At 43.9% G+C, this 27,931-nt stretch overlaps 1 protein-coding gene across 1 annotated transcript; it reads left to right on the top strand.

Moving 5' to 3' along the window:
- PRPS2 (phosphoribosyl pyrophosphate synthetase 2) lies at positions 1–27,812 on the top strand. Its single transcript, XM_070289751.1, has 8 exons — positions 1–233; positions 5,383–5,566; positions 11,251–11,349; positions 12,366–12,490; positions 18,143–18,316; positions 19,225–19,384; positions 21,178–21,279; positions 27,303–27,812. The coding sequence occupies exons 1-7, from the start codon at positions 112–114 to the stop codon at positions 21,268–21,270; spliced, it is 957 nt and encodes a 318-aa protein (XP_070145852.1). The 5' UTR covers positions 1–111; the 3' UTR covers positions 21,271–21,279; positions 27,303–27,812.
- The last annotated feature ends 119 nt before the right edge of the window (positions 27,813–27,931 follow it).

The following is a 27,931-nucleotide window of genomic DNA, read 5'->3' on the forward strand; positions in this document are numbered from 1 at the left end:
AACTCGGCTCCTGCCGGGTGTCCGCCAGTCGCGCTTTCCCGCTCTCGCCACTGGTTGCCGAGTGACCGCCGCCTCAGCCGCCCAGCGTCGCTCGGAACTCCGCGCCCGACCATGCCCAACATCGTGCTCTTCAGCGGCAGCTCGCACCAGGACCTGTCCCAGCGCGTGGCCGACCGGCTGGGCCTGGAGCTGGGCAAGGTGATCACCAAGAAGTTCAGCAACCAGGAGACCAGGTGGGGGCCGGGCCGGGGAGGGCGCTGGGCGCGCGGTTTGCGCGGCCGGGCCGGGGCCGGCGTCTGCCTGAGACCCCCTCTACAGCCGCCCGCTCCCCCTTCCGGGGCGGGCCGGCCACGACGCGGCGTCCGTGAGAAGCCAAGGAAGAGCGACCCCCCGGGCGGCCCGCGGGGCTAGGTGGGTGCAGCCGGCTGGAGCCGAATCGAGTGCGGGGCACGCGGGCAGGGACATGGCCCGGGGCGTGCTCGCCCCGGGGTCCGCGTTCCTGCCTGCAGCGCTGCTCGCAAACCCAGGGTGCGCTAGGGAACGTCCCGCCCACGTCCCCAGTCCCGGCGGCGCGCTGGGTTCGCCCGGGGCTGTGGAAAACGCAGCTTCGCTGCGCTCCCGGAGAATTCTTCCGAGGGCTGTGAAGGTCCGCATGTTGAAAGCTCCCCAGGTGACAGTCCTGAGTTGCTCGGGTGCCAGCTCTTGAGTTATCCAGCAGGTGTGGTCCTGCAAAGGGTTTAAAGAGCCTGAGAACTTCAGGGCTCACGTGCTGGGATCCCTTGTGCTAACTTTTCTGCCTCAGAGATGATGGACTTTTTTTTTTCCTTCTCCAGCTTCTTCATCGTCCTGGGACACTGCATTGTCCAGCAGCAAGGCCATGGCTTGAGTGTAACTGCTGCCCCCCCATGTCTCAGGTCCGCAAGAAGCGGTGACCTCCGTTCAGTGAGGTCAGGCTGGTGGCCCCCTCAGAAGCCGGGCCAGGGCCTCCTTTCTTTCCACTTGCCGGCTTTCACGCAGCTCTTAATTCATTTCAACTTGGTCCCATTCCTTCCCCCTCCCCCCTTAAAATATCTACCACTATACTCCGGTACTGATCTTTTTTTTTTTCTTTAATTTACTGATCATTTTGATATCTTTGGCAAAGACCCAGTTCAGCCAACATTTCCAACAAGCAGGGCTGGAACAAGTGTTGGTGAGCTGCAAAAAAAAAAAAAAAAAAAAACCTCAAACAACTCCATCCATACTTCCTACCATTTCAGAAATGAACTTGAAATCCTAAACCTAAATGTAAAACCTAGAACTGGAAATTTCTAAGAGAAAACACGGGAGAAAAATCTTGATGACCTTGGCATAGGCAAAGATTGCTTAGCTACAGAGGAGTGGTTGTTATGACATAGAGAGAAGGTGGTGTTTGCTATTGAGTCAGCTTTTTAGGCTCCGTGCATTCCTTCTTCCATTACATGACCCTGGTGATAATATAAGAGAAGACACATTTGTGAATGAGTAGCAGGTAGTGTTAATGCAGGAGTCTTTCATCTAAAGAATTCCACTTTGCAGAGTTCCATACAGAAGTCTCCTAGGATTGTCAGGGCTCTAGCAAAGGATAGTATATTTAGGTTTGAATGCGACAATATTTAGCAGTCCTGTTCAAGTTTCAGTAGCTTTCAGAAGAAAGGGATAACAGTTTGTGTTCCAGAGGTGGTGTCATATAGGGCAAGAAGAAATTATTGTTTCTGAGTATTTTATAATTACCAGGTAATTAGAAATCATGAGGTATCAGAAACCACTCACCATGAAGTCTGGGAATTGCTGTATAGTTACATTTTATGTTTTTAATATCTAGACTATCAGAGGTTAACTTCCTGACTTCCCTCTTTCCCATGAACTGTCTAGGCCCAGAGGTTGAGTTTTTACAAACAGGCCTCCCTTTAATCTGGTGATCTGGTTTTTACTGTGTGGTCCTAAAGATGAAAAGCAGAAGGGTGAAAGGAAGAGAAAAATGCTTCAGTTCAGGTCTAGGGGCCCCTTCCTAAATCTCTCCCTGAGCCAGGACCATAAATCTGGTTTGGCGTCTGCTGGTCCTCAACTCCTCCTATTACCCATTTAAAAAGCACTGTCTAATTGGACACAGAGCCTCATGATTTTATCTTCTCATCTCTAAATCATTTAAGCTCCACAGGGAGATGTCAGTTCCAGCTTTCCAGTTGACCATTGAAAGGCTGTGGTGACGTCCTAGAACAGCACTGATGATGGCGTCTGTAACCCTTTCTGCTGGTCAGTTAACCTGCCCAGAGTGGCTACCTGGATTGTAAGACCCAAAGTCCTGGTTATTTATTGTGTACGATCGTTATTTCTTTGACTCTCACAGTGACTTGAGCAGGGCTCAGCACGGAAGGCTTCTTTCTGCCCCACGTGTTGGCAACTGGGGCTGGAGAATCTACTTCTGAGCTGGCTGGCTTGCATGGCTGGTAAGTTGGCAGTAGCTTTGGCCTGAGAGCTTGGCTGGGAACCTCTGTACCTCTCCCCACAGGGCTGCTGGAGCTTACTTATTAAAGCGTGAAAACTAGTGTCCAAGCACAAGGACTTCAAAACACAGGAAGTCAGAGCTCCCAGTCTGTGAAGGCCTGGACCCCAACGTCAGGGCATCGTCACTTCTGTCACGTTGTGTTGTCAAGCACAGAGTCCTCCCAGGTCCAGGGGGAGGGGCCGTAGAGTGCCCTTCTTGGCGGAAAAAGTGTTAGTCTGTGGCTGTCTTTTTAACTACCACACCCATTCGTTGTTGGCTCAGATAAACTCAGCCTTATTTCAGGATCAGTGAAGAGCAGTGGATGCTGCCTTCTGCCCACAGTTTTTGAAAAACCTAGAATAAAGATCAGTCGTGACCATCTATACGAGTAGAATCAGGAATAGCTTTGGGAAAAAGTTGCCATGGTGATCGTACATAGTTTCTGTCTTCCCCATGGGGATTGAGGTTGTTCCTTAGGAAAAATAGGGCAAAGAAGTTTATCCCCCTGAAATTTGGGGCTAAACAATCATAACATCAGGAGTTGTTGGCAAACTTTTTTCTGTAAGGGGCCAGATAACACTTTAGGCTTCATGGGCCCATAGCAGCTCTGTTGCTGTTGCATCTTACAGTTCTGTGGGTTAGAAATCCATCATGGGTCAGTGTTCCTTCTGGAGGCTCTAGGGCAGGATCCATCCATTGCTTTCCCAGCTCTTAGAGGCTGCCTGCTTTCCTTGGCACTTGGCCCATTCTTCCATCTTCAGGGCCAGCCACATAGCACATCTCTGACCCTGCCTTGGCCCTCAGATCTCTTTCTCTGACCTCTCTCCCTCTGCCATCTTTAAGGGCCCTTGTGATCACATTGGGCCAACTAGAATAGTCTAGGATAATCTCTCTTGTTTTCAGGTGACCTGACTAGTAGGCTTAATTCCACCTGCCAGTTTGCTTCTCCTTTGCCCTGTAAATGAACATATTCAAAGGTTCTGGGGATTGGGACATTGATGTCTTTGGGAGGCCACCATTCTGCCCACCACACTATTCTCAGCTCACGGGCTGTAGATTGTCAACCTCTGAGCTATAATACCGGGATTTCCCAATCAACTTCACCTCACATTTGATGCAGTGTTCACAAAGGAATTACATTTAGCTCCTTAGTACTTGAGCTCGAGAGGAGTACACTGTACTCTGTCACATGCTCATCCTGAGGCTGGCATTGTACCTTTTCCATCCATGGCAGAGCACAGAGTATGTGGGAGGCTGACCCACTATGATCAAAACTGTTTCCAGATCACGTCAAACTGAAAAATGGCATTTTTATCTTCTAATTATTTTACTTGAAGTTGGATAGAAGCTTCGTTGGTTCAGATAGCTTACTATATGGTATTCCAAATACCATTTATATTTCCATTTTCTTTAGAAATAATCAGCTCTTCCAATGCTATTGGGTATAATTGGCTTCTGATCACAAGAGAAAGGGCACAGCTAATTGTATATGTTTGCCAGTGTTGTATTGACTCATTCTCTTGTTGAACCCCCAGAATCCTACACTTGGAACTTCCTGGCAGGCATTTTTCAAAGAGTTAAGCTCCTGTTTGCTTTTTTCAAGACACTACCAGAGGATGTCCATCAGCAAAACCAGCAAGTGCACCAAGAAAGGGTACAGAGAGCGGGAAATCAAGGGCAGGAGACAAGGGCAGGGAATCCCCAGGAGGCAGCTGTGCACAGGGAGGAAGAGAACCCTGGTCAGCCAGCTGGGGGGCGAGCCTTGAGCACGCCGTGGAATAGAGGTCACGCTTGAGGCCTTGACCTTGACATTGTGGGGTTTCGTTTGTTAGCTCAGTGTCGAGGCTGCCATTTGAATTGGAAAACTTAGTAGATGAAGAGGTAGGATCACTTCCTCCAAGGTGAACAACCCACCCCCCAAAATCGTGTAGAGAAAGGCACCATGAACTTGGTTTTCAGTTTACTGTATGGCTTGGCTCTGAATGGCACCGACACAGTTAAAATGCAGCCCTCAGATTTGGTTGGCAGGTAACTGATCTGTGCTGGGAGGATGGCAACATGAGATGGGAGGGCTGCACTTGATGCAGGGGGTGGGATGGGGAGGGGACAAGTCAGTCCTCATGGTCTGGAGTGAGAAGTCAACCCGTGATGCCTAAAATGAAAAATCCAGATGAAGCAATCCAAGCATTAGTGAGGGTCTTTGAAGATAAATATGTCAAAACCACATCAAGAGATGAAATTGGCTGCCTCTGGGCTTGTTTTATTTGCTATAAGCCTTACAGAATGGTTGGAAGTTTTAAAGCAATGTATACATGTAACAGTAATGAAAGTAAAAAACTAGAATACAGCCAAAAAAGAGTTAACGTAACAGGCCAGAGACAGTTTCTAAAGAGCATATTAGAGTCCCTCGTATATGAAAAAGGCCCCTTTATAGGATGACCCTTGGCTGGCTTCTGGGAACTGAGTTTGTGCAAAGTTTCCCCCATTGCCCATGGGAAAGGGTCCCTGCTGAACAGTGAACCACGTGGTTAACACTGAGTCCCTGGCCCCCAAGAAAACCCAAGGCAATGGAGTCTCCGATGAGCTTCCTGGGGCGACAGGGCTTCCCCTATGATTGTGTTGTCACAGCTGGTCGCTGGGGGAATTCACATGTCCTCTGCAACTCTACTCGGGTAAGAAGTGTTGGAAGCTTGTGCCTAATCTGCCCAGACCTTGCCTGTGTGCCTCTTCCCTTTCACTGATTTTGCTCTATCTCCTCTCAGTGGAAGATGCTCTACCTGCAAGGACCACCGCCTGCTGAGTACTCGCGAGTCGCAACCCTTAGGGGTGGTCCCAGGGAGGCTCAGCTATTAACAGTGGCACCTTCCTTTCCCTAGCGTGGAGATTGGCGAAAGTGTGAGAGGGGAAGATGTGTACATCATCCAGAGTGGCTGTGGCGAGATCAACGACAACCTGATGGAACTACTCATCATGATCAACGCCTGCAAGATTGCGTCGTCCTCCAGGGTGACCGCTGTGATCCCGTGCTTCCCCTATGCCCGGCAAGACAAGAAGGACAAGGTATGCATGCGGGACAGCTGCTGGAGGAACCGGCTCCGGCTTGATGGCTGCGTTTATTTTCCAACTTCATACCTCCGACTCCCTGGGAAATGTTGGCCTTCTACTGTCGTGATGGAGTAAACATGCTTTCTTGCCCTTATCCAAGGTTTATCTTTGAATCAGCTGTCATGTTTGTTGATATAGAAACAGGTTAAAAGTATTTTTGCAGGTCTGAAAATACTCTTACTATAGTCCTTGTGATGAAACTGGTGTGTGTCTTTGTGGTGGGGAGTAGAACTAAACACACACACACACACACACACACTCTCTGGTGAGTGTAAAACGCTGATGGAGTCCCAGGCAGACCCCTGGATTGTATCCATGTCAGCATCCCGGTTGTGATTTCCTCCCTTAGGGCTGCAAAATGTCACCATGAAAAGCTGGGGTAAGGACGCACCATCTCAGCACTGTTTCCTACAGCTGTGTGGGAATCCTCAGTTCTCTCAGGATACCAAGTTAAATTTACACCAGTATCCCTTTTTAACCCCCCCACAGGAATGAAGTTGGTATTGTTGAATTATCCTTTTTGCAACACTGGCATTGTAGGAGGCCCTGTGAGGTTGTAGAAGAAACTGAAGAAGATATGGTCTCTGCCCTCAAGAAAAATCAGGGAAGGTGGAGGGGAACTTGAGAAGGGATCGTATTACTCTGCTAGGGCTGCCGAAATAAACTGGAAGGCTTAGAATGACGGAAATGTGCACCCTCATCGTCCTAGAGGCCAGATGTCAGAGGTCAAGGTGCCAGCAGGCTGCACTCCCTCTGAAGACACCAGGGGGAGCCTTCTTTGCCTCTTCCGTTTCTGCGGGCTCCTGGCATTCCTTGGTGTCTGGTAGCATCATTGCCATCCCAACTCGTCTTCACATGGCTACCTTCCTGTGTCTGTGTGTCCTTTCCTCTTTTATCAAAGGATAGTCATTGGATTTAGGGAGCCCCCTAATCCAGAATGATCTCATCTTGATCACTGTCTTCCTTTGAAATCAAATTGGAAAGACTTGATTTCCAAATGGGGTCAGAGTCTGAGGTTCTGGGTGAATGTGAGTTTTGGGGTTACCGTTCAACCTTCTATGGGAACAACACTTAAGCTGTTGCCCTCCTTGTGTTTTATGAATAGATGGTCAGTTCCAAGTGAATCCTTTTAGTTCATCAGCCACACTGTTGTCCTGTGATGGGATAACTAGTTACGAGAGAAACTTTCTTCAGTGCACCTCCATTTGTTTCCAGAATTGATTTTCTGAAACAGTGCAAATTTCTCAACAGTACATAAGATTCCCTTCATGTGAAAAAAGTCTGTTTATAAATATGGATTCCTGTAGCAAGGTCCCTGTAAATTTTAATGTCAACTCCTTCAGGTGTGGTTTCCAGACTGCTGAACACAGCTTAGTCAGTAAATTGCCCACTAAAAATTTGATCTCCAGAACTCCATTCTGCACTTGAAATGTGACTTAGCATATATGTTAGAAAGGGTCAGCAAGCTTTTCCTGTGAAGGTCTGCATGGTCTCTGTGGTAACTACCAAGCTCTAGTTTTATGCCAGAGACAGGATGTAAATGAATGGACCTGGCTGTGTGTCTATAAAACATGTATTTATGGACATTGAACAGCAGGTAATTGCCATTGCCATGAAATATTGGAGTGTGTGTAGTATGTGGGGAGGTGTGTATGTGTGTGTGTGTGTGTGTGTCTTTCACTTTGTGACTTGGCTTTAGCTTATGTGTAGGTCCCATCTGCTCCGGTGAGGCATATGACCTCCCACGCATCATTTGTCAAGCTGCTTTTATTCCAGACTTGATTTGCAAGTTTTATGTGCGTTTTTAGCTGCTAAATTTAAATTGATTTCTTTTGTTCCCTCAGTGTAATCTGTTATACTAGCTCTTCCTCCCATTTGTGCGTTTCCATGGGATTATTCAGCATCTTCATTCTTGTGTGTGTCCTAGAGAAGCTAATATTCTGCTACCATCTCTCTTCTACATAACAGGAGGTTTAGTAAATTCTGCATTCTGCCATTTGTCATCAGATTTTCCTTTTATTTCTAGTAGCATTTGCACTTGACACTAAGATATTTGATACATTACTGCTTTTTCAGTAAATTACTCCTTTTATTATTACTTGGCCATCTCCCACTGTGTTAACAGTTTGGAACCCTAGCTGGTTTTTTGTTTTTTTGCTTTCTGTTTTTTACCCTAACTTTCTTTTTAACTGATACAAATACTGAGACACCTGCATTTTTCGTTTGCAAGTATCTGATTGGCAGTTACCTCTTGTTCCAAGATTGTATTTTCAAACTTTGTTTCTTCCATTTGATCATCATGATATAGAGACACCAGCAGGGTCTGTGTGGCTGATCGCCTGCTCCCACAGGGGGTGTGAGGTCACTCCTGGCCTCTGGCCTCCACTTGCCATCGTGCTGGCAAAGAGCCCTCCAGAGCCCCCAGTGGGCTTAACTATCCCCTGAATCTGCTTTGTCCGACTATCTTTTGATCCAGCTTCCATTGTTGGACATTTAGATGGGTTTTCTTGTGGAGGCCATTTTGAACACCAGTTTCTTTCCTTTCTTTCACTGTTACTTAGTCACTTTGCTGTCGGTACATTTCTTGGAAACAAAACGGTGGGCACTTTTCTTTTTTACCTCAATCAGACAATCCCATGACTTTCTGAACTTAACCACTGGTAGAAGAGACAAAGTGATTACTGTCAGCAACACAGAAGCAAGGCCACGATAGCAGTTGAGAGTTGACACCAGTAGTAGTAGAAGGAACCCAGAATTCAGAAATGGTACGCTGTATTGTTGGAGAAAAACTGATAGCAAAAAAGGAATCACAGAGGGCTGTTTTTCAAAATTTTCAAAGGTATGATCTATTTTCAATGATCACATTGTTTCTTTTGATTTCTTTACTGGAAAAATTGAGGACAGTTGTGCTGACACAAATTCTATAATCTTGTCCATTTTTAAAGCTTGTGAAGTTTACGCTTTTTATCAGGGCAGCAGCTAATATGCTGAATGAAATCTGGACTCTCTGGAGAATCTTTGTCCAGACTGGTCTGGCTCACAAAATATTTGATTTTTAACCATTTTTCATTAGAGGAGTCAACTGTTTTATTTGTAGTGGCTGTACCTTGACTACCTTTGTTGAAATGCCATACTAATGTTTTCTCTTTCTTGGCCATAAAGTCAGTTAAAACTTGTGAATCATTTTTCTTGCAGAATGCAGTTGGGTGTTAAGGCAAATTGTGAAAGATGGTATGAAAATTAACTTCTAAAACAGAGTTTGAAGGAGAGCAGAAAGTATGGATTTAGAAATTGCTCCTGTGCTCTAGCTTTCAGAAGTAAGAATGGCTTGATGCCGTGGAGAGACAGAGGAATCTTTTTGCGGGTTATCAACTTAGAGGAAGTTGATCAGCATAGTGAATCACGTTCCCAGCGATAGATTTGTTCTTTTACTTACCCTGGAATTTTGTTAGACTAAATAACTCTCTCAGTCAGTGAGGTGAATGACTAAGCCTTGGAGACTCGGTGTTCTAGAGATCCTGTTATGAAATATTTATTGAAGAACTGTCATATGCAAGGTACAGAGCTGGGGTTGCAGGTGATGCAGAAATCTCCAAAACCAATCCTTTGTGCTTGAGGAACACATAGTCTAGTTGTGAACTATGCATTCTACGTAAACTATCTTCTGATGTCCATCTTTAAGCAGGTGGCTTACGGTGGTCCCATGTGGTGGGGGCCAAATGCTGTGTCCCTTTATAACAGACAGATCATTCCTCTCTGGAATTCTCCAAGTGCCTTAAAGTTTGGAGACTGGAACCAGATCTGGAGGATCAGACATACAGGGTCTGCAGAGATGGGGGCAGATTAAGGGTAAGGTGGGAGTGTGGGTGTAGACAGCAAGGCTTACAGTGTTCTCCAGAAGAGGGAGAGAGGGGGCCCAGAGCCCATTCTGGGGAGGACCCCTTCTTGAGGCTGAGGGTGCAGGACAGACCGCTTCTAAGTAGCTAGAGCCACACTGGCGGGAGGGCTTTTTATCTCAAGGACAGTGTGGAACAGAGCAGGGGGGTTACATGAAGAAAAAACCTGAGTGAGTTGAGCAGGTTGAATGATTCACAAAAAATTAGAAAACTATTTCCCCATCATCTCACTTTCTGGAAACATTTACTGTTAACATTTGGGATGTTTCCTCTCATTCTTTGTGTGTGAAAAAAAAAAAGTGTGTATGGGAGGGGTGTGAATTATCGTAAAATATAATTTCTTTTTTTAGAAAAGAATGATACTAGAGAAAATAAAAATAATCGATTCACATTTTGATTTAATTCCTGTGTATGTTTTTACAAAAATATACTGTGTGCGTGTCTGTGTATGTTTTTACAGAAATATACTGTGTGCGTGTCTGTGTATTTAACAGATCATTTATTACTATTTTGAATGAAATATTTGTTTTCAGCTTTGAGATATAATTGAAACTTACATAACATAACATTGTAAGTTTGAATAAAATCTTCTATTAAGCTTACATTTTCTTTTTTGTTGTATGTAGGAATGCTTGGTTTATAGCAAAGTACTGAACTCTTTCCGTAGGCCTAATCATGCCTGTATAGTCCCTTGGATTGTTTTGATGTGCGCAGAGTTCATGTCCATCACTTATGGTGTGGCAGCTAAAGCTATGAAGAACTTAGCTACCTTGAAGAAGATACAGTGTCACACTGCAGTCTGTTTCTCTAAATATCAGCTGATCCATCACCTTAAGCTGTTCTTTCTTCCTTCTGGTTGTTGTTGAATTCGTAACAGCCTTTGCTTCTAGCTGTAGTGCAGAAACTCAGCTTTCAGGACTGGCCTTTGGGGCTCTGAAGGTGTAGCCCTGCCTCCCTTCAGGTATCCCCTTGCGCTGCATCCTGGCCCACAGGTAGCCACACTAGGCTCTGTCCGTCCCTGGATGTGAGTGACCTCTCAGCCTCCATGACATCACATGGGTTCTTCCTGCACCACTAGTCTCCATCTCTGCTGGCCTCGCCTTAAGAAGCACTTTCCTGTACAGCCGTGGTGGATTATGTTGATGTATGGCAAAACCAATACAATATTGTAAAGTAATTAGCCTCCAATTAAAATAAATAAATTTATATTAAAATTTTTAAAAAATTAAAGTTGCTCAGTTGTGAACTTAAAAAAAAAGCAGCACTTTCCTTAGAGGGGCCTCTGACAACTAATGTCTGTTGACTTCTTGTCTTCATGCTGTTGTGTGTCTGTGTCTCTCTGTCTCCCTCTCACTTTCTCTCTCAGTACCTTTTATTCTACCTAGTTACCACAATTGGAATTACATAAATTGTGATATTATGCGTATTTATCTTTAATTATTTGCTTCTTTGATATTTGTTTTCTGTATCCAGTGTCAGGCACACTGTCTCCCAATAGTAAATAGTTAGTATTTGGTGAATAAAACTGGGATGAGTCTCTTTTGCTGCTATAACCTATAACTTTCTTTATTAAATAATTTCAATTACTAAGTTCAAATTATTGAGGAATTAAATTATTAATGTTACTTCTCTTCACGTGTAATAACCCATCTGTGATTCATCTTTCTCCTGTAGATCTCGGTGGGAGAAATCTGGATGGCGCCATCTCTCCCTTATTATAAAAGTTGTGCCTTTGTATTTTAGAGTCGTGCTCCGATTTCAGCAAAGCTTGTGGCCAATATGCTCTCTGTTGCTGGAGCGGATCACATCATCACCATGGACCTGCATGCCTCTCAGATCCAGGTTCCAGCATTTTCTTTGTTCTTGGTTATAGTGAAGGCTTAATGCAAGTGGTTAAATCCTAACTCTCTGTTAGGTTAGTTTTCAGAGGAGGTAACACTACTTGTGTTTTTAAGTTTGTATATGGCGACTGTCTGTGATTTTCTTCTTTTTTACTGAACTTAGAGATAATTTAACATTGATATCGCCTGTCTCCACCACCACCTTGCCTCCACTCACTTTTGGAGGAGCGGGAATGGCTTCTTGGTAGTAAACTCTGTAATTCTACCTCAACTTCGGCCAATAATTCGAATGGGAGAGTTGTTAAGATTTTAAATACTCTTCATAACTTAGTTCCTTCATCTATAAAATAGGCCAAATTACAGTATGCCTGCCCTGCAGTACAGTGAACTGTGAATTATTTGGCTTACAATCAGATGCTTAAGATTTGCTTTAAGCAAATCTTTCCCCCACTGATCTACAAAGCCAGTCTCCTCTTCTTAGAATAGAGGTGATCATAAGGTAATAGACTGTGTCCCCAAAGATACCAGCTGAACTGAAATCTGCTTCTGGAACATATCTGTCTTTTGATTTAATTCCATTTGAATTAAGAAAAGGGAGTCTGTGCAGACATAAAAAAGAAACTTACAGTTACCAAAGGGAAGATGTGGAGGGAAGGATAAAATATAAAATAGATACACAACAAGAACCCACTGTATAGCACAGGGAACTATATTCAGCATCTTGCAGTAACATATAACAGAAGAGAATCTTAGAATATATATAAATATGTCTGAATCACTTTGCTGTATACCTGAAACTAACACAGCATTGTCAGTCAACTATACTTCAGTTACAAAAAATTTTTAAAAAAGAAATACAATGTATACTTCAGTTGAAAAAAATATTTTTAAAAAGAAGTAAAAGGGGAATCTGTTGAAAAGGCTTCTTTTGAATAAAAAATTCTAATTTTATTTCATGGCAGAGAAGATCTTTTTGAAAAAGCCCTGTTATAACGTGACACCCACTTCTCCCCTTAGGGCTTCTTTGATATCCCCGTGGATAACTTGTACGCAGAGCCTGCGGTCCTGCAGTGGATTCGGGAGAACATCACCGACTGGAAAAATTGTATCATTGTTTCACCTGACGCCGGGGGCGCCAAAAGGTATTGCACAGGCTCAAGTGGTACGAGGCAGGTTTCTGGGTTTGCTAACTGCTTTTTCCTTGCTGTATGTGTTAGGTAAGGAAGCATGTCTTAAATGACTTACCAGTTTATTTTGCAGATGACCAAGTAAGTAGCCAACAGGCTTCACCTCCAGAGCAGAGAGCTGTCATCTTTAACATTTCATCACTAACAAAAGAAAAAAAAAACACACATAAGCATTTATTTTCAGCAAAGAATGTTCTGAGTTTTTTAAAAAAATTTATTTCTGATGATAGAAGCCATGAGCCTAATTGGAAAATAAGGCTTTCACTTCACAACACAACTGACCAAGCTCGGCCTTCTTACTACAAACACTTAGCAATGGAAGCCAAAATAAAACAGTTTTAAAATCCCTGTCCGCAGAGCAGCCCGAGAGAAAGGGAGATGAGTGAGTGAATGAAAGTCGCTCAGTTGTGTCTGACTCTTTGCAACCCCATGGACTATAGAGTCCATGGAATTCTCCAGTCTAGAATACTGGAGTGGGTAGCTTTTCCCTTCTTAACCCAGGGATCAAACCCAGGTCTCCCACATGGCAGGCAGATTCTTTACCAGCTGAGCCCCAAGGGAAGCCCAAGAATACTGGTGTGGGTAGCCTATCCCTTCTCTAGCAGATCTTCCCGACCCAGGAATCAAACCGGGGTCTCCTGCATTGCAGGTGGATTCTTTACCAACTGAACTGCCAGGGAAAGGGAGATACCTGTGGCCAAGAAATAAAAAAGGCTGAGAGCTGCACTCAGGGTGACCTGGGTGATGGATCAGATCCAGGAAGAGATGGGTGGCTCGGCAGAGGCTAGTGCCCACAGGGGAGCCTCCGGAGAGAAGGGAGAGGGCAGGGAGAAAGGCGCCACCTGCGAGAGCGCCAGCCCAGGGTCTATGCCATGGCTGGATGTGTGGTGGGATTTGCACTTGCACCCTGGTGTGGGGGTCCCAGTGCTGGGAAAATGGACCCCAGGCTGCAGAACGGCAGAGGGAGAATTCCACAAGCCCAGCTGTTCAGGAAATACTTCCTGCCGAAGACCACCTCGTGCGATGAAGACCACCTGATGATCCAAGTTAGGAAAGCAAGAGGGTGCAGCCCCCGGAGAGCCTGTGCTTGCAGATGACTGGGCAGCGGGCAGCCCACCTCGTGGGGCACAGAACAGTGCTAGGCTGGAAAAGGAGGATGCTGGCCAGAAACTGGCTTGGCACTGAAAGCACCAGAGCACAGGCCCACTGAATGGCCTCAGGAAGGGTACTGAGCAGTCAGTAGAGATAGTTGAGGATCAGGGTGAAGGCGGTGGAACGCCGATTCGATAGAGTGCTGTAGTGCGCGCCGAGCCTCCAGACTCGGTCCCCGGATAGAAGTGCAGCTGCTTCTCTGGTGGGGAGAGGGCTCTCCGCCAGGAAGGGCGAGGTGAAGAGAGCTCCGTCCACAAACGTGTGGCCTTGTCTTTTCCCATCCCAGCCCCCTTCTGTTTGTTTTTTTTATTTTTGGATGAGGTGAAGTCTTTCCAATAGCATTTGGAAATGCTATTGAAACATGTATCTCCCTATTTATTTCACACAGATGATAATACGCTGCACATACTTCTTCTCTGTGTTTTTTAAAAACGTGTTCCACCTTAGCAAGCATTCCACAGCTGTGCAGGAGCTCGGCTTTCTTGGTTTTTGTGGCTGGGTAAAATCCCAGGGACGGGGGAGCCTGGTGGGCTGCCATCTGTGGGGTTGCACAGAGTCAGACACGACTGAAGCATCTTAGCAGCAGCAGCAATAGGCCCTTGTGTGTAGGCGTAGGGATTCCTTTGGCCAGTCTCTCATTCCTCTTGAGTTGGTGCTGTTGTTGGTGTTCTTAGGCACGTTCCTGCAGCACGACACTCACTTTCACATTTCCTATACATGTGCAAATAGTGGAAGTACAAGTGTCCCTAGAACTACTGTCACCAAGTCCAAGAGCATGAGCTATATTTCGATTTTGATGGACAGGGTCAAAATTGGGTCTTTCAAAGAAGATAAAACATTGGGATCAGCAGATAAAACTACTGTGTATAAAATAGACAAGCGAGAACCTACTGTATAGCACAGGGAAGTGTATGCAATATCTTATAATAAACCATAATAGAAAAGAATCTGAAAAAGTATATATATATATATATATATATATATATATACACACACACATATGTATTACTGAATCACTTTGCTGTATACCCGAAACTAACACACCATTGTAAATCAAGTATACTTCAGTTAAGGAGGAAGCGACCAGTTGACATTGCCGACTATGCATGCCAGTGACTTGGTACACAGGTTCATTCGCTCAGCACTTGATCAAACTTCTTTTACTTTACAGATCAGCTGAGTGGTACAGAGCATGTCTTCCTGTTAATTTCAGTTGCTGTGCGTAAGGTTGAGCGCTCTTTCCAGCATGTTTATTTTTTGTTCGTACCTTTTGCTTGTTCTATCAGCTGGAGGCCTCTTCCTCTGGTTTGTTAGAAGTTCTATGCAGGCAGGAAGTGACATCTTTGCTTCTCTGTGTAGCAAATAATTCTCCAAGTTTTTCACTTCTTGTTGTGTTTTTCTTCTCTGCAAGACTCTTAAAACATTCTTATGTAGTCATATTTATCTCTTTTTCAAATTATGGCTTCTGGGTTTATGAAAGATTCACCCTTAACATTTTTCCTCTCCTCTGATTTTACATATTTTAAGGGTTGCTTTTTTCCTTTTTAATATTTAATTTTTCTTCCATCTGAAACATGTTTTGGAATAAACAGTGAATGAAGAATCCAAGTTCCCCTGTCCCCAGCTATCTAGATTGTCCCCAAACTGTTAAGTAATCAATTCTTCTCCCTTTGACTTGAAGTACCATCTTTTATGATATGCCAAGTTCCCTCATGTACTTGCTAACCCCTGCTAAAAATAGAATAACAGAATCAGCTAGCTAGGCCAGCAGCAAGGTGTTGTTTTTGTTCAGAGCCCCTTCAGATCAGTTCCACTCAGACTACCCTGCTGCTCCCTCTCTGCCGGGAAAGGCAAACTTTTTAAGGGCGTGCATTTCAGAGTTCTTGTCACCTCTGTCTTTTCCCTTAAATTTTTGCTACACATCTCGCATATCCTGGAGTAAGCTGTTCCCCAACCAACAAAATAGCCTCGCAAGTAACACATGATACCTGCAGTTGACATTATCTGTGACTTCTTTGCTTGATGTGATTAGTTGTTTTTCACATACACAGATAAAAATAGGTGTCTGAGAAATTGGGACTTGTTGCTGTAGAAAAAACTTTGAAGCTTCATTTGTTCCAGGTAAAACTTAATATCACCACAAGAGGTCACTTGTGGGTAGTCTTTGAAGCTGAGAAAAAATACACCTTAGGAAGGAAGCACGCCACTGATGAGATGGTCAATATTCACATAAAACTGATTCGGGAAGTTGGTGCAACTAATTCAGATTTGCCTTTTTTTTTTTTTTTCTTTTTCTTTGGTAAAGACTGTAATGGTGTATCCAGAAGAAATAGAAATCAAACTATGTATTTTTGTTGTTGTTGTTCTAGCTTTTTCCACCTGAGATTTCTGTATGATACCCTGTCTCAACAACTGTATGTTAGGAATAGGCAGTAAGTCACAGTTGTACACCTGGAAGAGAAGCGTTGGAACCTGTGGAGAAATAGGGATATTGTCGCAACCCTGGAGTTTTTTTGCAGGAATAGTTTCCCTGATTGTCTGCTTCTGACATTACCATTGGGTACCTGAAGTGGCTGGGGCTCCCCACTCATGTTCCATGCCTTCCTCTGTCCCCCTGACGCCCACCCTACCCACCAAACTGCATAGCTCAGCTTCCTTCCCATTCAGGCCGCTGCGCCCCCTGCTGGTGTGTTTATTCGCTGGCTCAGGAGAGCAGATCACCTGGCAGACATGTGAACACAGGTGATGCCACCTTCAGCCCACGTGGTGGCGCGTCCTCGTGTGAGGCTGTGGACCTGGGCCCTGCCGTACCGAGGTCTTCCTGATCCTTACATAGAAACAAAATTTTAATATATATGCTCATACGTAAGGTGTTCAAGAGGCTTTTCTTGGCAAAATCTGTCTTATGTTCTGAGAAACTAGCTTTCCTTAATTGGAGTTTAAAGGGCATATCGTTTATGAAATTGGCATACAGAGAGTAGTATATGTTTTAAGGCGATTATGGGGCAAAATTTTTGTCAGCGTTCAAATTCTATTAGGTATACATACCTCTATGTATATAATATGTATAACTTTTTCTACCACAGTTAAAAATGATACCAGTTGTTGAATGTTCTCAGAAACAAGCAGGGGTAACCCGTGGTACACAGTCCCCTTGTTCTATCAGCTGCTGTCCTCTTGGCCCCAGAAAGTGGGTTCTTCTCAATGATTTGGTTAGGCTCTACTTGGTCACCATTTTGGTACCAGGACTTAAGCATCCAGAGGTTGTATCCTCTAGTCACTGCATACTAAATTGGGTTGTGTCTGAGTCTGTGTTTTGGTCCTTCAAAAAAATTTTTTTCAGCTGCATTGCATAATAAGAGACTGTCATTTTAAGAAGTGAAACAGGATATTTCATGTTCCCTTATGTCAGTGGGATTATTTTATGCTAAGTTTCATCATTGAAGTCTATTCTTCACAGGAAAAATGTAGAATGTCCCGGGCTCAGCAGCAAGCCTAGCCTGCCAACTTCTCCTTTAGCCAGTTCAGGCCTTTCAGGGCTGATGACTGAGCATTTGCTGTAGATGGGCAGAGGCCTGGACTGTGATTACAATCTCAGAGGCCTCAAGTGCAGCCAAGCCCTTTGTCATAAGCCTGCAGCTTACGTGGCTTTGCTAAACAGGACTTTGTCCCTCATGGCTGCTCCCCAAACTAAGCAGTTAGTAGTTTCTAAATAATTTACTTTCATTCGGGCCTCTGACTTTAAAAGATGCCCTTAAACACCAACCTGTTGAGTGTCAGGAGTTTTAGACCATGGTCAAGGCGCCCTGGCTTTCTTCCCCAGCTGCCCCCAGGCACAAGGCCATGTCCTGGCACATTCCTCCTTGTCGGTTGCTTAACACATACCCCACACCAGTCCCAGCTTTTCAGGCGAGGCCTGATTCCTGCCTTATCTTGAGTGGGGCTGGTTACAGTAGTCCTAAAAAAAAGCTGTGAAGAGCACAGTCTTTTTTGTTTCTCGACAATATTTGACACACCTATGTTTGTTTTTTTCTTTCTTATTTTGTAAACTGAGAGTTTTCTAATGTAATTTTGGGAATGTGTTTTCAGACTTCAGGTGTAATTCTTTTCCTTCTTTTCCCTATGTATCTTTTTAACTTTTAATTTTATGTTGGAGTATAGTTGGCTAACAGTGTTGTGTTAGTTTCAGGCGTACAGGAAAGTGATTCAGTTATTTATTTACACGTTTCTATTCTTTCTCAAATTCTCTTCCCATTTAGTTTGTTGCATAATATTGAGCAGAGTTCCCTATGCTATACAGTAGATCCTTGTTGGTTGTCCATTTTACATACACCAGTGTATACGTGTCCACCCCAAACTTCCTAACTATCCCTTCTTCCCAGCCTCCCCCCAACCCCCCGCAAAAACCAGAAGTCTGTGTTCACTAAGTCTGTGTTTGTATATGTCTTTGAGCAGGGTCACGTCAATTGCGGACAGGTTGAACGTGGAGTTTGCACTGATTCACAAGGAGAGGAAGAAGGCGAATGAAGTGGACCGGATGGTCCTGGTGGGCGATGTGAAGGACCGTGTGGCCATCCTTGTGGATGACATGGCCGACACCTGTGGCACCATCTGCCATGCTGCGGACAAGTATGGGGGTGCTTCCGGACCCTTCAGGAGAGTGCTAGGCCATCTCATGAAGAAAGGAGAAGCATCAGCTGCTAAAAACCAGGCTCCATCCTCCTAATTATTACTGATTGCTTAGTAGTGGATTTTCAGACCGAAGTCAATTTCTAGGCCCATTTCTTTTTGTCTTGGTAGGGAAAAAACCATGGTCCTTTATGGCCCAGTGTTCCTTTTCAAGGTTTTACTTGCAGTGTATTTTTTAAAAAGTTCAGAGAAGATGCTTCTGAAACTGAGCACAGAGGGGAAAAGATAGTCTTTCGGCCTCTTCAGGCCCTCCCTTCCTTGTGCTCGCTTTCACTCCAGCTTTCTCAGCTGTGGGCTTCCAGAGACTTAGAGCTGGGCTATCCTACCTAGGAGCCGCTGCCCACCTGTGCATGGCTGCAGAATGCACGGACTGTGATGTGCTGGGAGGGCACAGTGCACAGCAGGTTTCTAAGACAGAGCAAAACTAAGAGTGTAGAATAGCTCACCTTTTTGTATTGATTATATGTCAACATGTGACGTTTTGGCTTTGCTCTTTTAAACCTGGGCAGTTTTGTTTCCTGGGAGACATTTGACAATGTCGGGAGACATTTTTGGTTGTGACAACTGCCGGGAGGGGTGTTGCTATTGGGTAGAGGCCAGGGATGTGTGCTTCACAACAAAGAATTGTCTGGGCCCAAAGCCAAGGGTGATAATCCCTGATGTAAGGAAATACAAAGTGTTTGGTCAGCACATAGCTTAAAAGATCATGTTTTCGACTAATAAATGTGAGTGAAATTGGTTTCATGTTTTCCTATATGGAACACACTGTTGCTTCTAAATTCACACAAAGGGGAGAATGTTTCAAGAATATTTGTGTGCACTTGACTTTTTTATCTTTTATTTTATAGACTACTCTCAGCTGGAGCCACCAAAGTGTATGCTATCCTTACCCATGGGATCTTCTCTGGGCCAGCTATTTCCAGAATAAATAATGCTGCCTTTGAGGCTGTTGTTGTGACAAACACTATTCCCCAAGAGGACAAGATGAAACACTGCTCCAAGATTCAGGTACTGGCTATACTGCTGGCAGAGCCATGCAATGAGACACTTAGCTCACATCTCGAAAAATAGCATTGCATCTTGTATGTGTGACCCCTTGCTAAGGCAGATGTTGGCAGAGGTTGTAGCTTCCTGTAATGGGAAGGTCTGATACATGTTAGATATCTGGGAAAAGCTGGGGTCAGCAGAGGTCAAAGTTATGAATAGTAAGTGAATAAAGCCACAGTAAAGGCCATTAAGAAATAGACTGTGCTAAAGCTAAACAGAATTACCATGTGATCCACCAGGTCTGCCTCTAGGATTATTCCCCTGAATCTGAAAATGGATGTTCAGCAAAACCTTGTACACAAACATTCATAGCAGGCCCTAGTTGCAGTAGTCAAAAGGTGGAAATGACCAAACTGACCACCGCCAGTTGAATGGGTAACCAAAGTGTGGTCTCTTCATACAGTCAAACATTCCTCGGTCTTAAAAAGGAAGGAAATTCTGACACATGCAGTAACATGGATGAACCTTGAAAATGGTATGCTAAATGAAAGAAGCCAGTCACAAAAGGGCAAACGCTGTGTGATATTTAAACTAGATTCCACTTAACCTGAGGGCCCTAGAGTAGTCAGATGCATAGAAAGGGGAAGTAGAGTGGTGGTTGCCAGGAGCAGCATTAGGGAGTTGGTGTTTGATGGGTGCAAGGTTTCTGTTTGAAATGATAAGGCTGTACCAAGGGTTTACTCCTATCCCTCCTGACTTGGGGGCCCCCAGAGAGGTGGCAATGATTGCTGTATACCAGTTGGCTTGAAATAAGTCAACGGGTTTGAATTCTTGTTTGGCCTCTGTACCTTGGTGAACCTTGGCAAGTCCTTTCATTGCCGGAAGCCTCCATTCCCATCATTAGAGTATGAAGATGGATCAGAGTGATCTGCCTTGTGATTTTTCATCTATCAGAGAGCAATGCAGTTCATTTGGCCCCAGGAGATTTGTCTGAAAATGGTCAAAATAGCTTTGCCTTAGATTTTCATATCTGATTCTCAGTAATTGAGAGTCAGTAAATTAAGGCCCACAGGCCCAATCCAGCCCACCATCTGCTTTTGTAAATAAAGTTTTATTGTAACACAGCCAAGCCTATGCATTTATGCATTGTCTGCTGCTGCTGCTGCTAAGTCGCTTCAGTCGTGTCTGACTCTGTGTAACCCCATAGATGGCAGCCCACCAGGCTCTGTCATCCCTGGGATTCTCCAGGCAAGAACACTGGAGTGGGTTGCCATTTCCTTCTCCAATGCATGAAAGTGAAGTCGCTAGTCATGTCTGACTCTAGTGACTCCATGGACTTCAGCCCACCAGGCTCCTCCGTCCATGGGAGTTTCCAGGCAAGAGTACTGGAGTGGGGTGCCATCGCCTTCCCCATTGTCTATGGCTGTTCTAATGCTGACCTTGAAGTTAGGTGATTACAGCTGTATTGTTAGATGGTATAGTATCTGTGTTTTCAGAAACGGAGAGACAAAAATCTTCCATGTGATGATTGAGTAAAAATAATTTAAAAACAACAAACACCCGAAGAAAAGAATGTCTCTGGTTAACAGCAGCCCTGAACAGCCTTTGAAGTATCTACACTGAAAATCGTACTCTGAAGACAGGCACAAACTGTCCTCTCAGAAGACGTGCATGTGGGGTGGGGGTTTACTAGTAGCACATCTTATGTGCTGGAGAAAGCTTTTCTAGGCTTTCTGGCTTCTACGTTTCTAATTAAACGTCACTGAGATGTCCCACTTTCCTCTCCCCTTGTCTGTCTTTTCATTGGTGTTTAGGTTATTGACATTTCGATGATCTTGGCTGAAGCGATCCGAAGGACCCACAACGGTGAATCTGTGTCTTACCTGTTCAGCCACGTCCCACTGTAAAGATGTGAGGTGTGGAGCAAGCCTGCTCTGGCTTCTAACTTGCGTGCATTTGTCTGATTTTTTTAGCTTTGGGACTGAGCAGTTATGTTAATGCAAAAACATCAGGTCTGTGTATACTCCAAGGCCACTGTTTTCCCCCTCTTAAAGATCTCGACCATTTATTTTCACTTTAGTGGGGAGGGCAGTGGTTATTTGATCTTTTAAGTGAACAATCTTAAAGGAGAGATGTTTTTGTTACCTTGACTTGTTCTGATAAGTGACCTTTTTCTCCCCTCTTTGTTCTGTCAGTACTTTGAGGCCACAACTTTCAAGTTTATAATTTCATTGTGGAAGTTCATAGTTTAAGAATTTCGGGGCTACCAAAGGTCACTTCAGATTAAAGCCTTTTTGTAAATATAAAATGATAATGTCTATGGACATTTGGGTGAAACCTTGTAGAAAATTAGTCTTTCACTTTTGAGTGAACCTTAGAGAATTAATAATACCCTGAATTTTGAATATTTGTTTTTAGTGCTCAGGTTTCCAGGAAACCATTTTAGTCATTATGCTTAATTAGGACAAAATGCATCAATAGCTGAAGATGGCCACTGGCACGTTTATTTTTGGTAAACAATAGACACCTCAGAAGCAGTGTATTTTTTTATTGCCACTTCTGAAAAGCATGACTGTCACTTTCGTGAAATACACTGTTCTAAGATTCCAGAAGTTTGTTCAGCAGTAGATCTGACTGAGAAACTCTTGGGATAATCTCCAGGTTCACAGTCACGTTCAAGCTCTGTCCATCCGGATACACCTCATATTCTGCCATCTTGTGTTTTTTAACATCCTGTTTTTAGCTCTAGCTTTTACTCTGCCTTTTCCCCCAAGAGTTTCATGTTGTGGATCTCCACCGCAACAAAGACTTCTTCCCTAAGTCCTCTCAGCTTTACTAGTCCCATCTCTATTTTTTTTTTTTTTGACATGATTAAAGGGTACATTTTTGGTGGGTGCCTCCAAATACACGTTTAAACGTTATTTCCTTAGTGGTGACCTCGCGGTCTTTGGTCTTTTGTAATCACAAGTAGCAGACCTTCTAGGCAATAGATTATTTTAGCTAGAGCTATTACATAGGTGAGAAGGGCCTACCAAATAAAGCACAAATAAGTAAGCATTAGTTGCTCCATGAAGTGAATGTTCAGTGGTGGCCCAACGAGATGGTGGAGGGAAGAGAGCTTTATTCACAGGTGACCTTTGACGGCTCCTGAGTGAGGTGCCCCCTCCTCGGTGACAGGCAGCAAGCAGCAACTCTGAATTGTACTAAGGGCACGTTGGTGGACAACCAGCTGAGTGCTTCCACCCACAAAAAAGAAAATGTGCCTACATAGACAAAGCCCAGGAGAAAGAAAGAAGTCTCCTCCTCCTGCTGGATCGCAAAACTCAGAGGAAAGTCTCGGATCTAAATTCAGTGGGTGGAAAAATGAGGTCTCTTTAAATGATTAACAAACCTGAATAGCAATCTTTAAGATTTCAAACTTCATCACAGCAGAGGTTAAATCAAAGTTTTAAAGGATTGTTTTGATCATTGCAGAAACTAGCATTTTGCTGTACCTTAAAATGGCTAAAGTCAGCTATGCGCTACGATGGACTCTATCTAGACAGAGTTGATTTGAGATATATAAAGAGTCTATTGAGATGTATGTAATTTTTCTTTTTGACGAATGATAATCTGTATTTCTTCAATTTCTGTGGAGTGAAAATGTAGTTATGAATGCATGCAACTAGACATCTTGGCATCCCATCATAGACACGTTAACAGTGACTAAAACCAGTTGATTTAAAGCAGTGATTTCATCGAAGATTTAGTCCAACACATAGATCTAAATGTGTTATAGAGCTGACATATAATTTTTAAATTCATTTTCAAAAATGATATTCAGATAAAGATATTAAAAAAGTGATATTGTCATTCTCTAAGAGCTGATGGTTTCCATGGTTATTTAGCTTCACTTTTGTATTTTAAAGTACTTCTGGTACATCTGTCAACTAAGTAGACTAGACTTAGCCCTACTCAGTGGCATTTGATGGTCCAGTTCAAAGAAAGAGGATGAAGACGACCTTGAGAGCTGCTTAATTTGAGCTCATGCAATCCCTTGCTGCTCGTGCAGAAACATTTCAATGAAACCACCAAACATACTGGTTCTGTCCAACTCTGCTGAATGGCAATTGACTTGGTGTACATCTAGCCAAAAAGGGGATCCAGAGAAATATGAATATACCAGAGTTGTTCCATTGTCAACTTAAATTACATCCATCAGCTTCAAGAGATTTGTATGATAACTTTCCTGTGGTAGAGATGTCAACTAGATTCAGGAACTACATCATTTGCAGTGCTTGTATTGCTTTAGAATATAGGATTCGAAGATCTTCCAACACTGTACTAAAAGATTTCAATAAAATCATGCTCCTTTTTTCTTTCATACCTTGTATAATCATTATGGAGTAATATGTTTTGATGGTGTGACCTTTTTTTTTTTTTATGGGGTACCTTGAAGTGTTTGCTACAGCATGGCTAGAGCCCAGCATATAAAATTATAGAAAAAGCAGAAGTTCATTGAAGTCAGCTCTTCTCCATTTTGAAGGTGTTTCTGAAGAACTGGTGAGCAGTTTCCTTGCCCCAAAGCATAGTATCTGGGCCACTTAAGAATTCTAGATGTTGCCTATGAAATTGAAGACTGCACTGTGTGTTTTCACATCAGAGTAGTGGTGGTCATAGTTGGAACTGATCAAACCTAAATGTAGGCCCCTTAAAAGTTTTTCACATGCTTTGATTTCAGAAGCACCAGGAAGAGTTTTGTTCTCACATAAAACAACTACCTGTTCTGTGATGCTTTAAGTTACTCTTGTGGGGACAAAGTAAATTTCTAATTATGGTTCTCCCAGGAAAGCTCAGCTTTAATGTGTGGCTAATGCTGAGAGTGGCACCATTCTGTCTTAAATGGTGCCAGTGAAATACATTCCCAGTGAAATATAAAGAACTAAAACTAAGCCCGCTGCAGAAGATCACAGTTTAAGACAGAACAGGGTAGAATGTACTAGAAGGGAGGAAGAAAATTGAGAGATGGAAATATCAAAATCGCTTCACCAACTTGCCAGTTTCACTTCATTAATGCTGTCACACTTCTTCAGAAGTGTTTGATTTCATGTGGTAGGTCCTATCCAACCCACTGGCTGAGCTCCTGGGTGAACGGGCTAAAAGTCAAAGGGAAAGATGCAATACTAAGAGGTTCAGAGGATCAAGTGAGGCTGGGGAGCTGAGAAGGAACTCTGTGAAGGGACTGTTACCGATGGTACGTCATGGTGGGATTTTCCAGTACCAGTGGCTGTACTCCAGCGTGGACTGATGCAGGACAGCATAAGGTGTTTGGTACTTACTATGGTTAAGTGAGGATAGCCGATGAAGATGGAGGTCGGGCCAGAACATACTACGTTTTCCTTTGTGTGCACTGCACGCAGAAGTCAACAGAGTTGCTCCTTTTACTGCAGGTCGTCACCATATTGGTTTATCTCCTGCACCCCAGGAACACAGCCCTCTGCCTTTCCCCTTGCCTTCCAGAGTCCACGTTCTGGATTGGTTTGCTCTCCTGAGCTCTTGATTTCTCTTCTGAAAGAGCATGAGGCTCAGAACCCTCCACTACTTACTAGAGTTAAAACAACAACAACAGAACCTTTGGGGGCTGGCTAATTACCCTGCTATGCCTCAGTTCCCTTGTATGTGAAATGGGATGATAGTAACTCAGAGGAGGTGATGAGGATTAAATAAGATGATACCTGTAAAGTGCTTAGAACTGATTGTTTTCTACCTTAACCTCAACTTTGTAGAACAGGCATCTTATGTCTTCCCCTTGAAAGAATCTAAGGTATGAAGAAGCAAGATTTTCATGCACTTTGTAGATGCTAATCTGTGTGTCTGTGAGCTAGTCACAAACCAGCCAGTCACCCAGGGGTACATCATCCTGGCATGTGACCATCTCCACCAAGGGTGGCATCTCGTGATGACTAGTGGTTGTGTGTTGAAGATTTTTCACTGGGCTGTAAAATGACAGGAATGGATGCCATGTAGTAATGGGAATGGCCAGTGGAGGCCAGTTACAGCCTCCTGATGCCATTCACTATCCCGACATGAAAAAAAAAAAGTGTTGCCCAATATAAACAGCAATTTTCACTGTTTTAAAAGCCAAGTCCTGTAAGAAAATTCAGATGAACTCATTCTACAAGAGCGATAAGAGCAAAGCAAAAAATGTGATGCAGTGGAAAGTGCCCTATATTGGGAGTGTTGCATTCCAGGATCTGGTTCCTGATATACCAGCAAGCTGTGTGACCCAGGGAAAAGGTTGACAACCACTCTGAGTCTGGTATCTTTGTGAAAATGAGGAGGTAGATGATTGGTCAAGTCCCAGCTATTTTAATAGGCTGTGACTTCCATGCTAGATTTAGCTGGACTGTTTCTACTAACTGAAGGCTGTGGTACTAATGTAGCAAAGATGGTTCCTTCCCCATCAGGTGAATAGCATGTTTGGGTTTGCAGGGGACTTGCTCAGTGTTAGCTCTGGAAGTCCTACATCCCAGGAAATCCTGCAGTCCTGGGCATGCCAGGTTGGTCACTCGAATTCTCTTTCTTCTGACGTGGATGGTTCTGGATCCCCAGCATCACCTTGGCTAAAGGATACCATGCTCGTGGCTCTGAACTGGCTTTGTGCCAGTTGCAACAAAAAGGAGGCTATATGACAAGCCTAACAATGTGCCAGCGACCTGTGACATCAGTTTTTTAAAAAACCCATTGTCAATTACCTGTAGAAGCTGAAGGCTTTAGTCAGAAGTAAAAGAGGGACAAAGGGGTACTCTTAGGAAAAATATTCAAGGTCTGACTTAACTGCCAGTCCTTTGGCAGAGCTGCCTTTAAAGCTGTAAGTGACCTTTAGAGACCCCAGGGAACAGTCCAGGTAGAAGGCAGAAAATCCCAAATGTTCACTGACGGACTTCACCCTCCCCTGCTTTGAAGGGAGTATTCAATGTAGTATCTTCCTGCCTGGACGCCAAGACTGACCATGAATTACATAAAAATAGTGAGGCCTTACACTGAATTTGTTTCAGATCATCAGAGTGATCCTTTGTGGGCACATTTTCACATACGTTTGCTATAGAATGAACTCATGGAACTTCCCTGGTGATCCAGTGGTTGAGACTTCACCTTCCAATGCAGGGGGTTGCGGGTCTGATCCCTGCTTGGGGAGTTAAGATCCCACATGCCTTGTGGCAAAAAAAAACAAACAAACAAAAACCAACCATCAACAACAGAAGCAATATTGTAACAAATTCAATAAACACAAGTAAGTAAGTAAGTAAAGTCACTCAGTCATGTCTGACTCTTTGTGACCCTGTGGACTGCAGCCCACCAGGCTCCTCAGTCCATGGGATTCTCCAGGCAAGAATACTGGAGTAGGTGGCCATTTCCTTCTCCAGGGCATCTTCCCGACCCAGGAATCAAACCTGGGTCTCCTGCATTGGAGGCAGATGCTTTAACCTCTGGGCCACCAGGGAAGCCCCACACTAAACAAAAAAGAACTCAGAAAGTGCCACTGAAACTCATCCAAGGAACCCAGGAAGGGTCCCAAATTTTTTGAAGTCTCAGAATATCCTGTTTTTAGGACCAGGTCTTTGGAGCAACCTCCTAAAGTACTGAAAAGGACAGACCCCACTCCCCGGTAACCATGCACTCATTTCCCCTGATGGTCCATGAAGACACAACTGTGTCTTTTATTCACAGACAATGTCCTGTGAATAAAAGAGCACATGGAGGACAACCAGTTAGCACAAGAAGGCTGGTGTTTGCAGTCAGTTAATTCCTTACTGATTTGCGTTGGTGCAGCCGTAAATGGAGTCTCAACCTTTGTCACTGGAGATGTTATATTTGTGCAAGTTATAGGAACTATAATCCATCTGAGAAATACGTCTTACTTCTCTGTGTTTTGACTCTTAGGAACATTTCGTTTCAGATGGATGTCAAATGGAAGATTTGTATCTGGAGTCCTGCGGCCTGCCTTGATGGTTTCTTCCACCGGCAAAGTGAAGAAGGGGTCTCACTCACTCACCCGTTCATTCTTGGTGGAGCAGTTGCTGGAAGATCACTGTGTTAGAATGGACTTCTGATGAAAGTACCAGATAAATGGAACGTGTCATGGATTGTTTCATACACAGGCGTGTGATGTGGGCAACACGGAAGGGTGATTGCCTCACCCTGGTAGACATGATCCTTCATTTGGAGCAAGGGCAGTGCTGTGGGGGTGTTTTTCTGTTTGTTTTTAATATTGTTGGTGTATTTTTCTTCTTTCAGTATTGTGAAAAAACAAATCTGTGATCAGAATTGTTTATGTTGAGCCTACCAAGATGCCCATACCCAGCATTACATGTAAACAGAACAAAGGCAAGCTTGTTTCAAAGGTGCATGACTACATCTCTACCAGGTTAAAAACCTGCTTTAAGATACTCTGTTGTTTTCATAGCCATTTCTGGTGTGCTGCTGCTGCTAATCATTTTTTTTCCTGTGTTTATTAGCTTCTTATGTTTAGTACGTATTTTCCTCAGAACCAATTTTAACTTCAATCAATGTCCCTGATGGAAGCAT

Source organism: Ovis canadensis, chromosome X, assembly GCF_042477335.2.
Source record: "Ovis canadensis isolate MfBH-ARS-UI-01 breed Bighorn chromosome X, ARS-UI_OviCan_v2, whole genome shotgun sequence".
NCBI classification, from domain to species: domain Eukaryota; kingdom Metazoa; phylum Chordata; class Mammalia; order Artiodactyla; family Bovidae; genus Ovis; species Ovis canadensis.

What these genes read in the sequence shown, in the direction of transcription:
- PRPS2 (XM_070289751.1), top strand. Translation starts at nt 112, where the DNA reads ATGCCCAACATCGTGCTCTTCAGCGGCAGCTCGCACCAGGACCTGTCC. An exon ending in GACGCCGGGGGCGCCAAAAG is followed by an intron (nt 12,491 to 18,142) that starts GTATTGCACAGG and finishes GTCTTTGAGCAG; the next exon opens with GGTCACGTCAATTGCGGACA. An exon ending in AACACTGCTCCAAGATTCAG is followed by an intron (nt 19,385 to 21,177) that starts GTACTGGCTATA and finishes ATTGGTGTTTAG; the next exon opens with GTTATTGACATTTCGATGAT.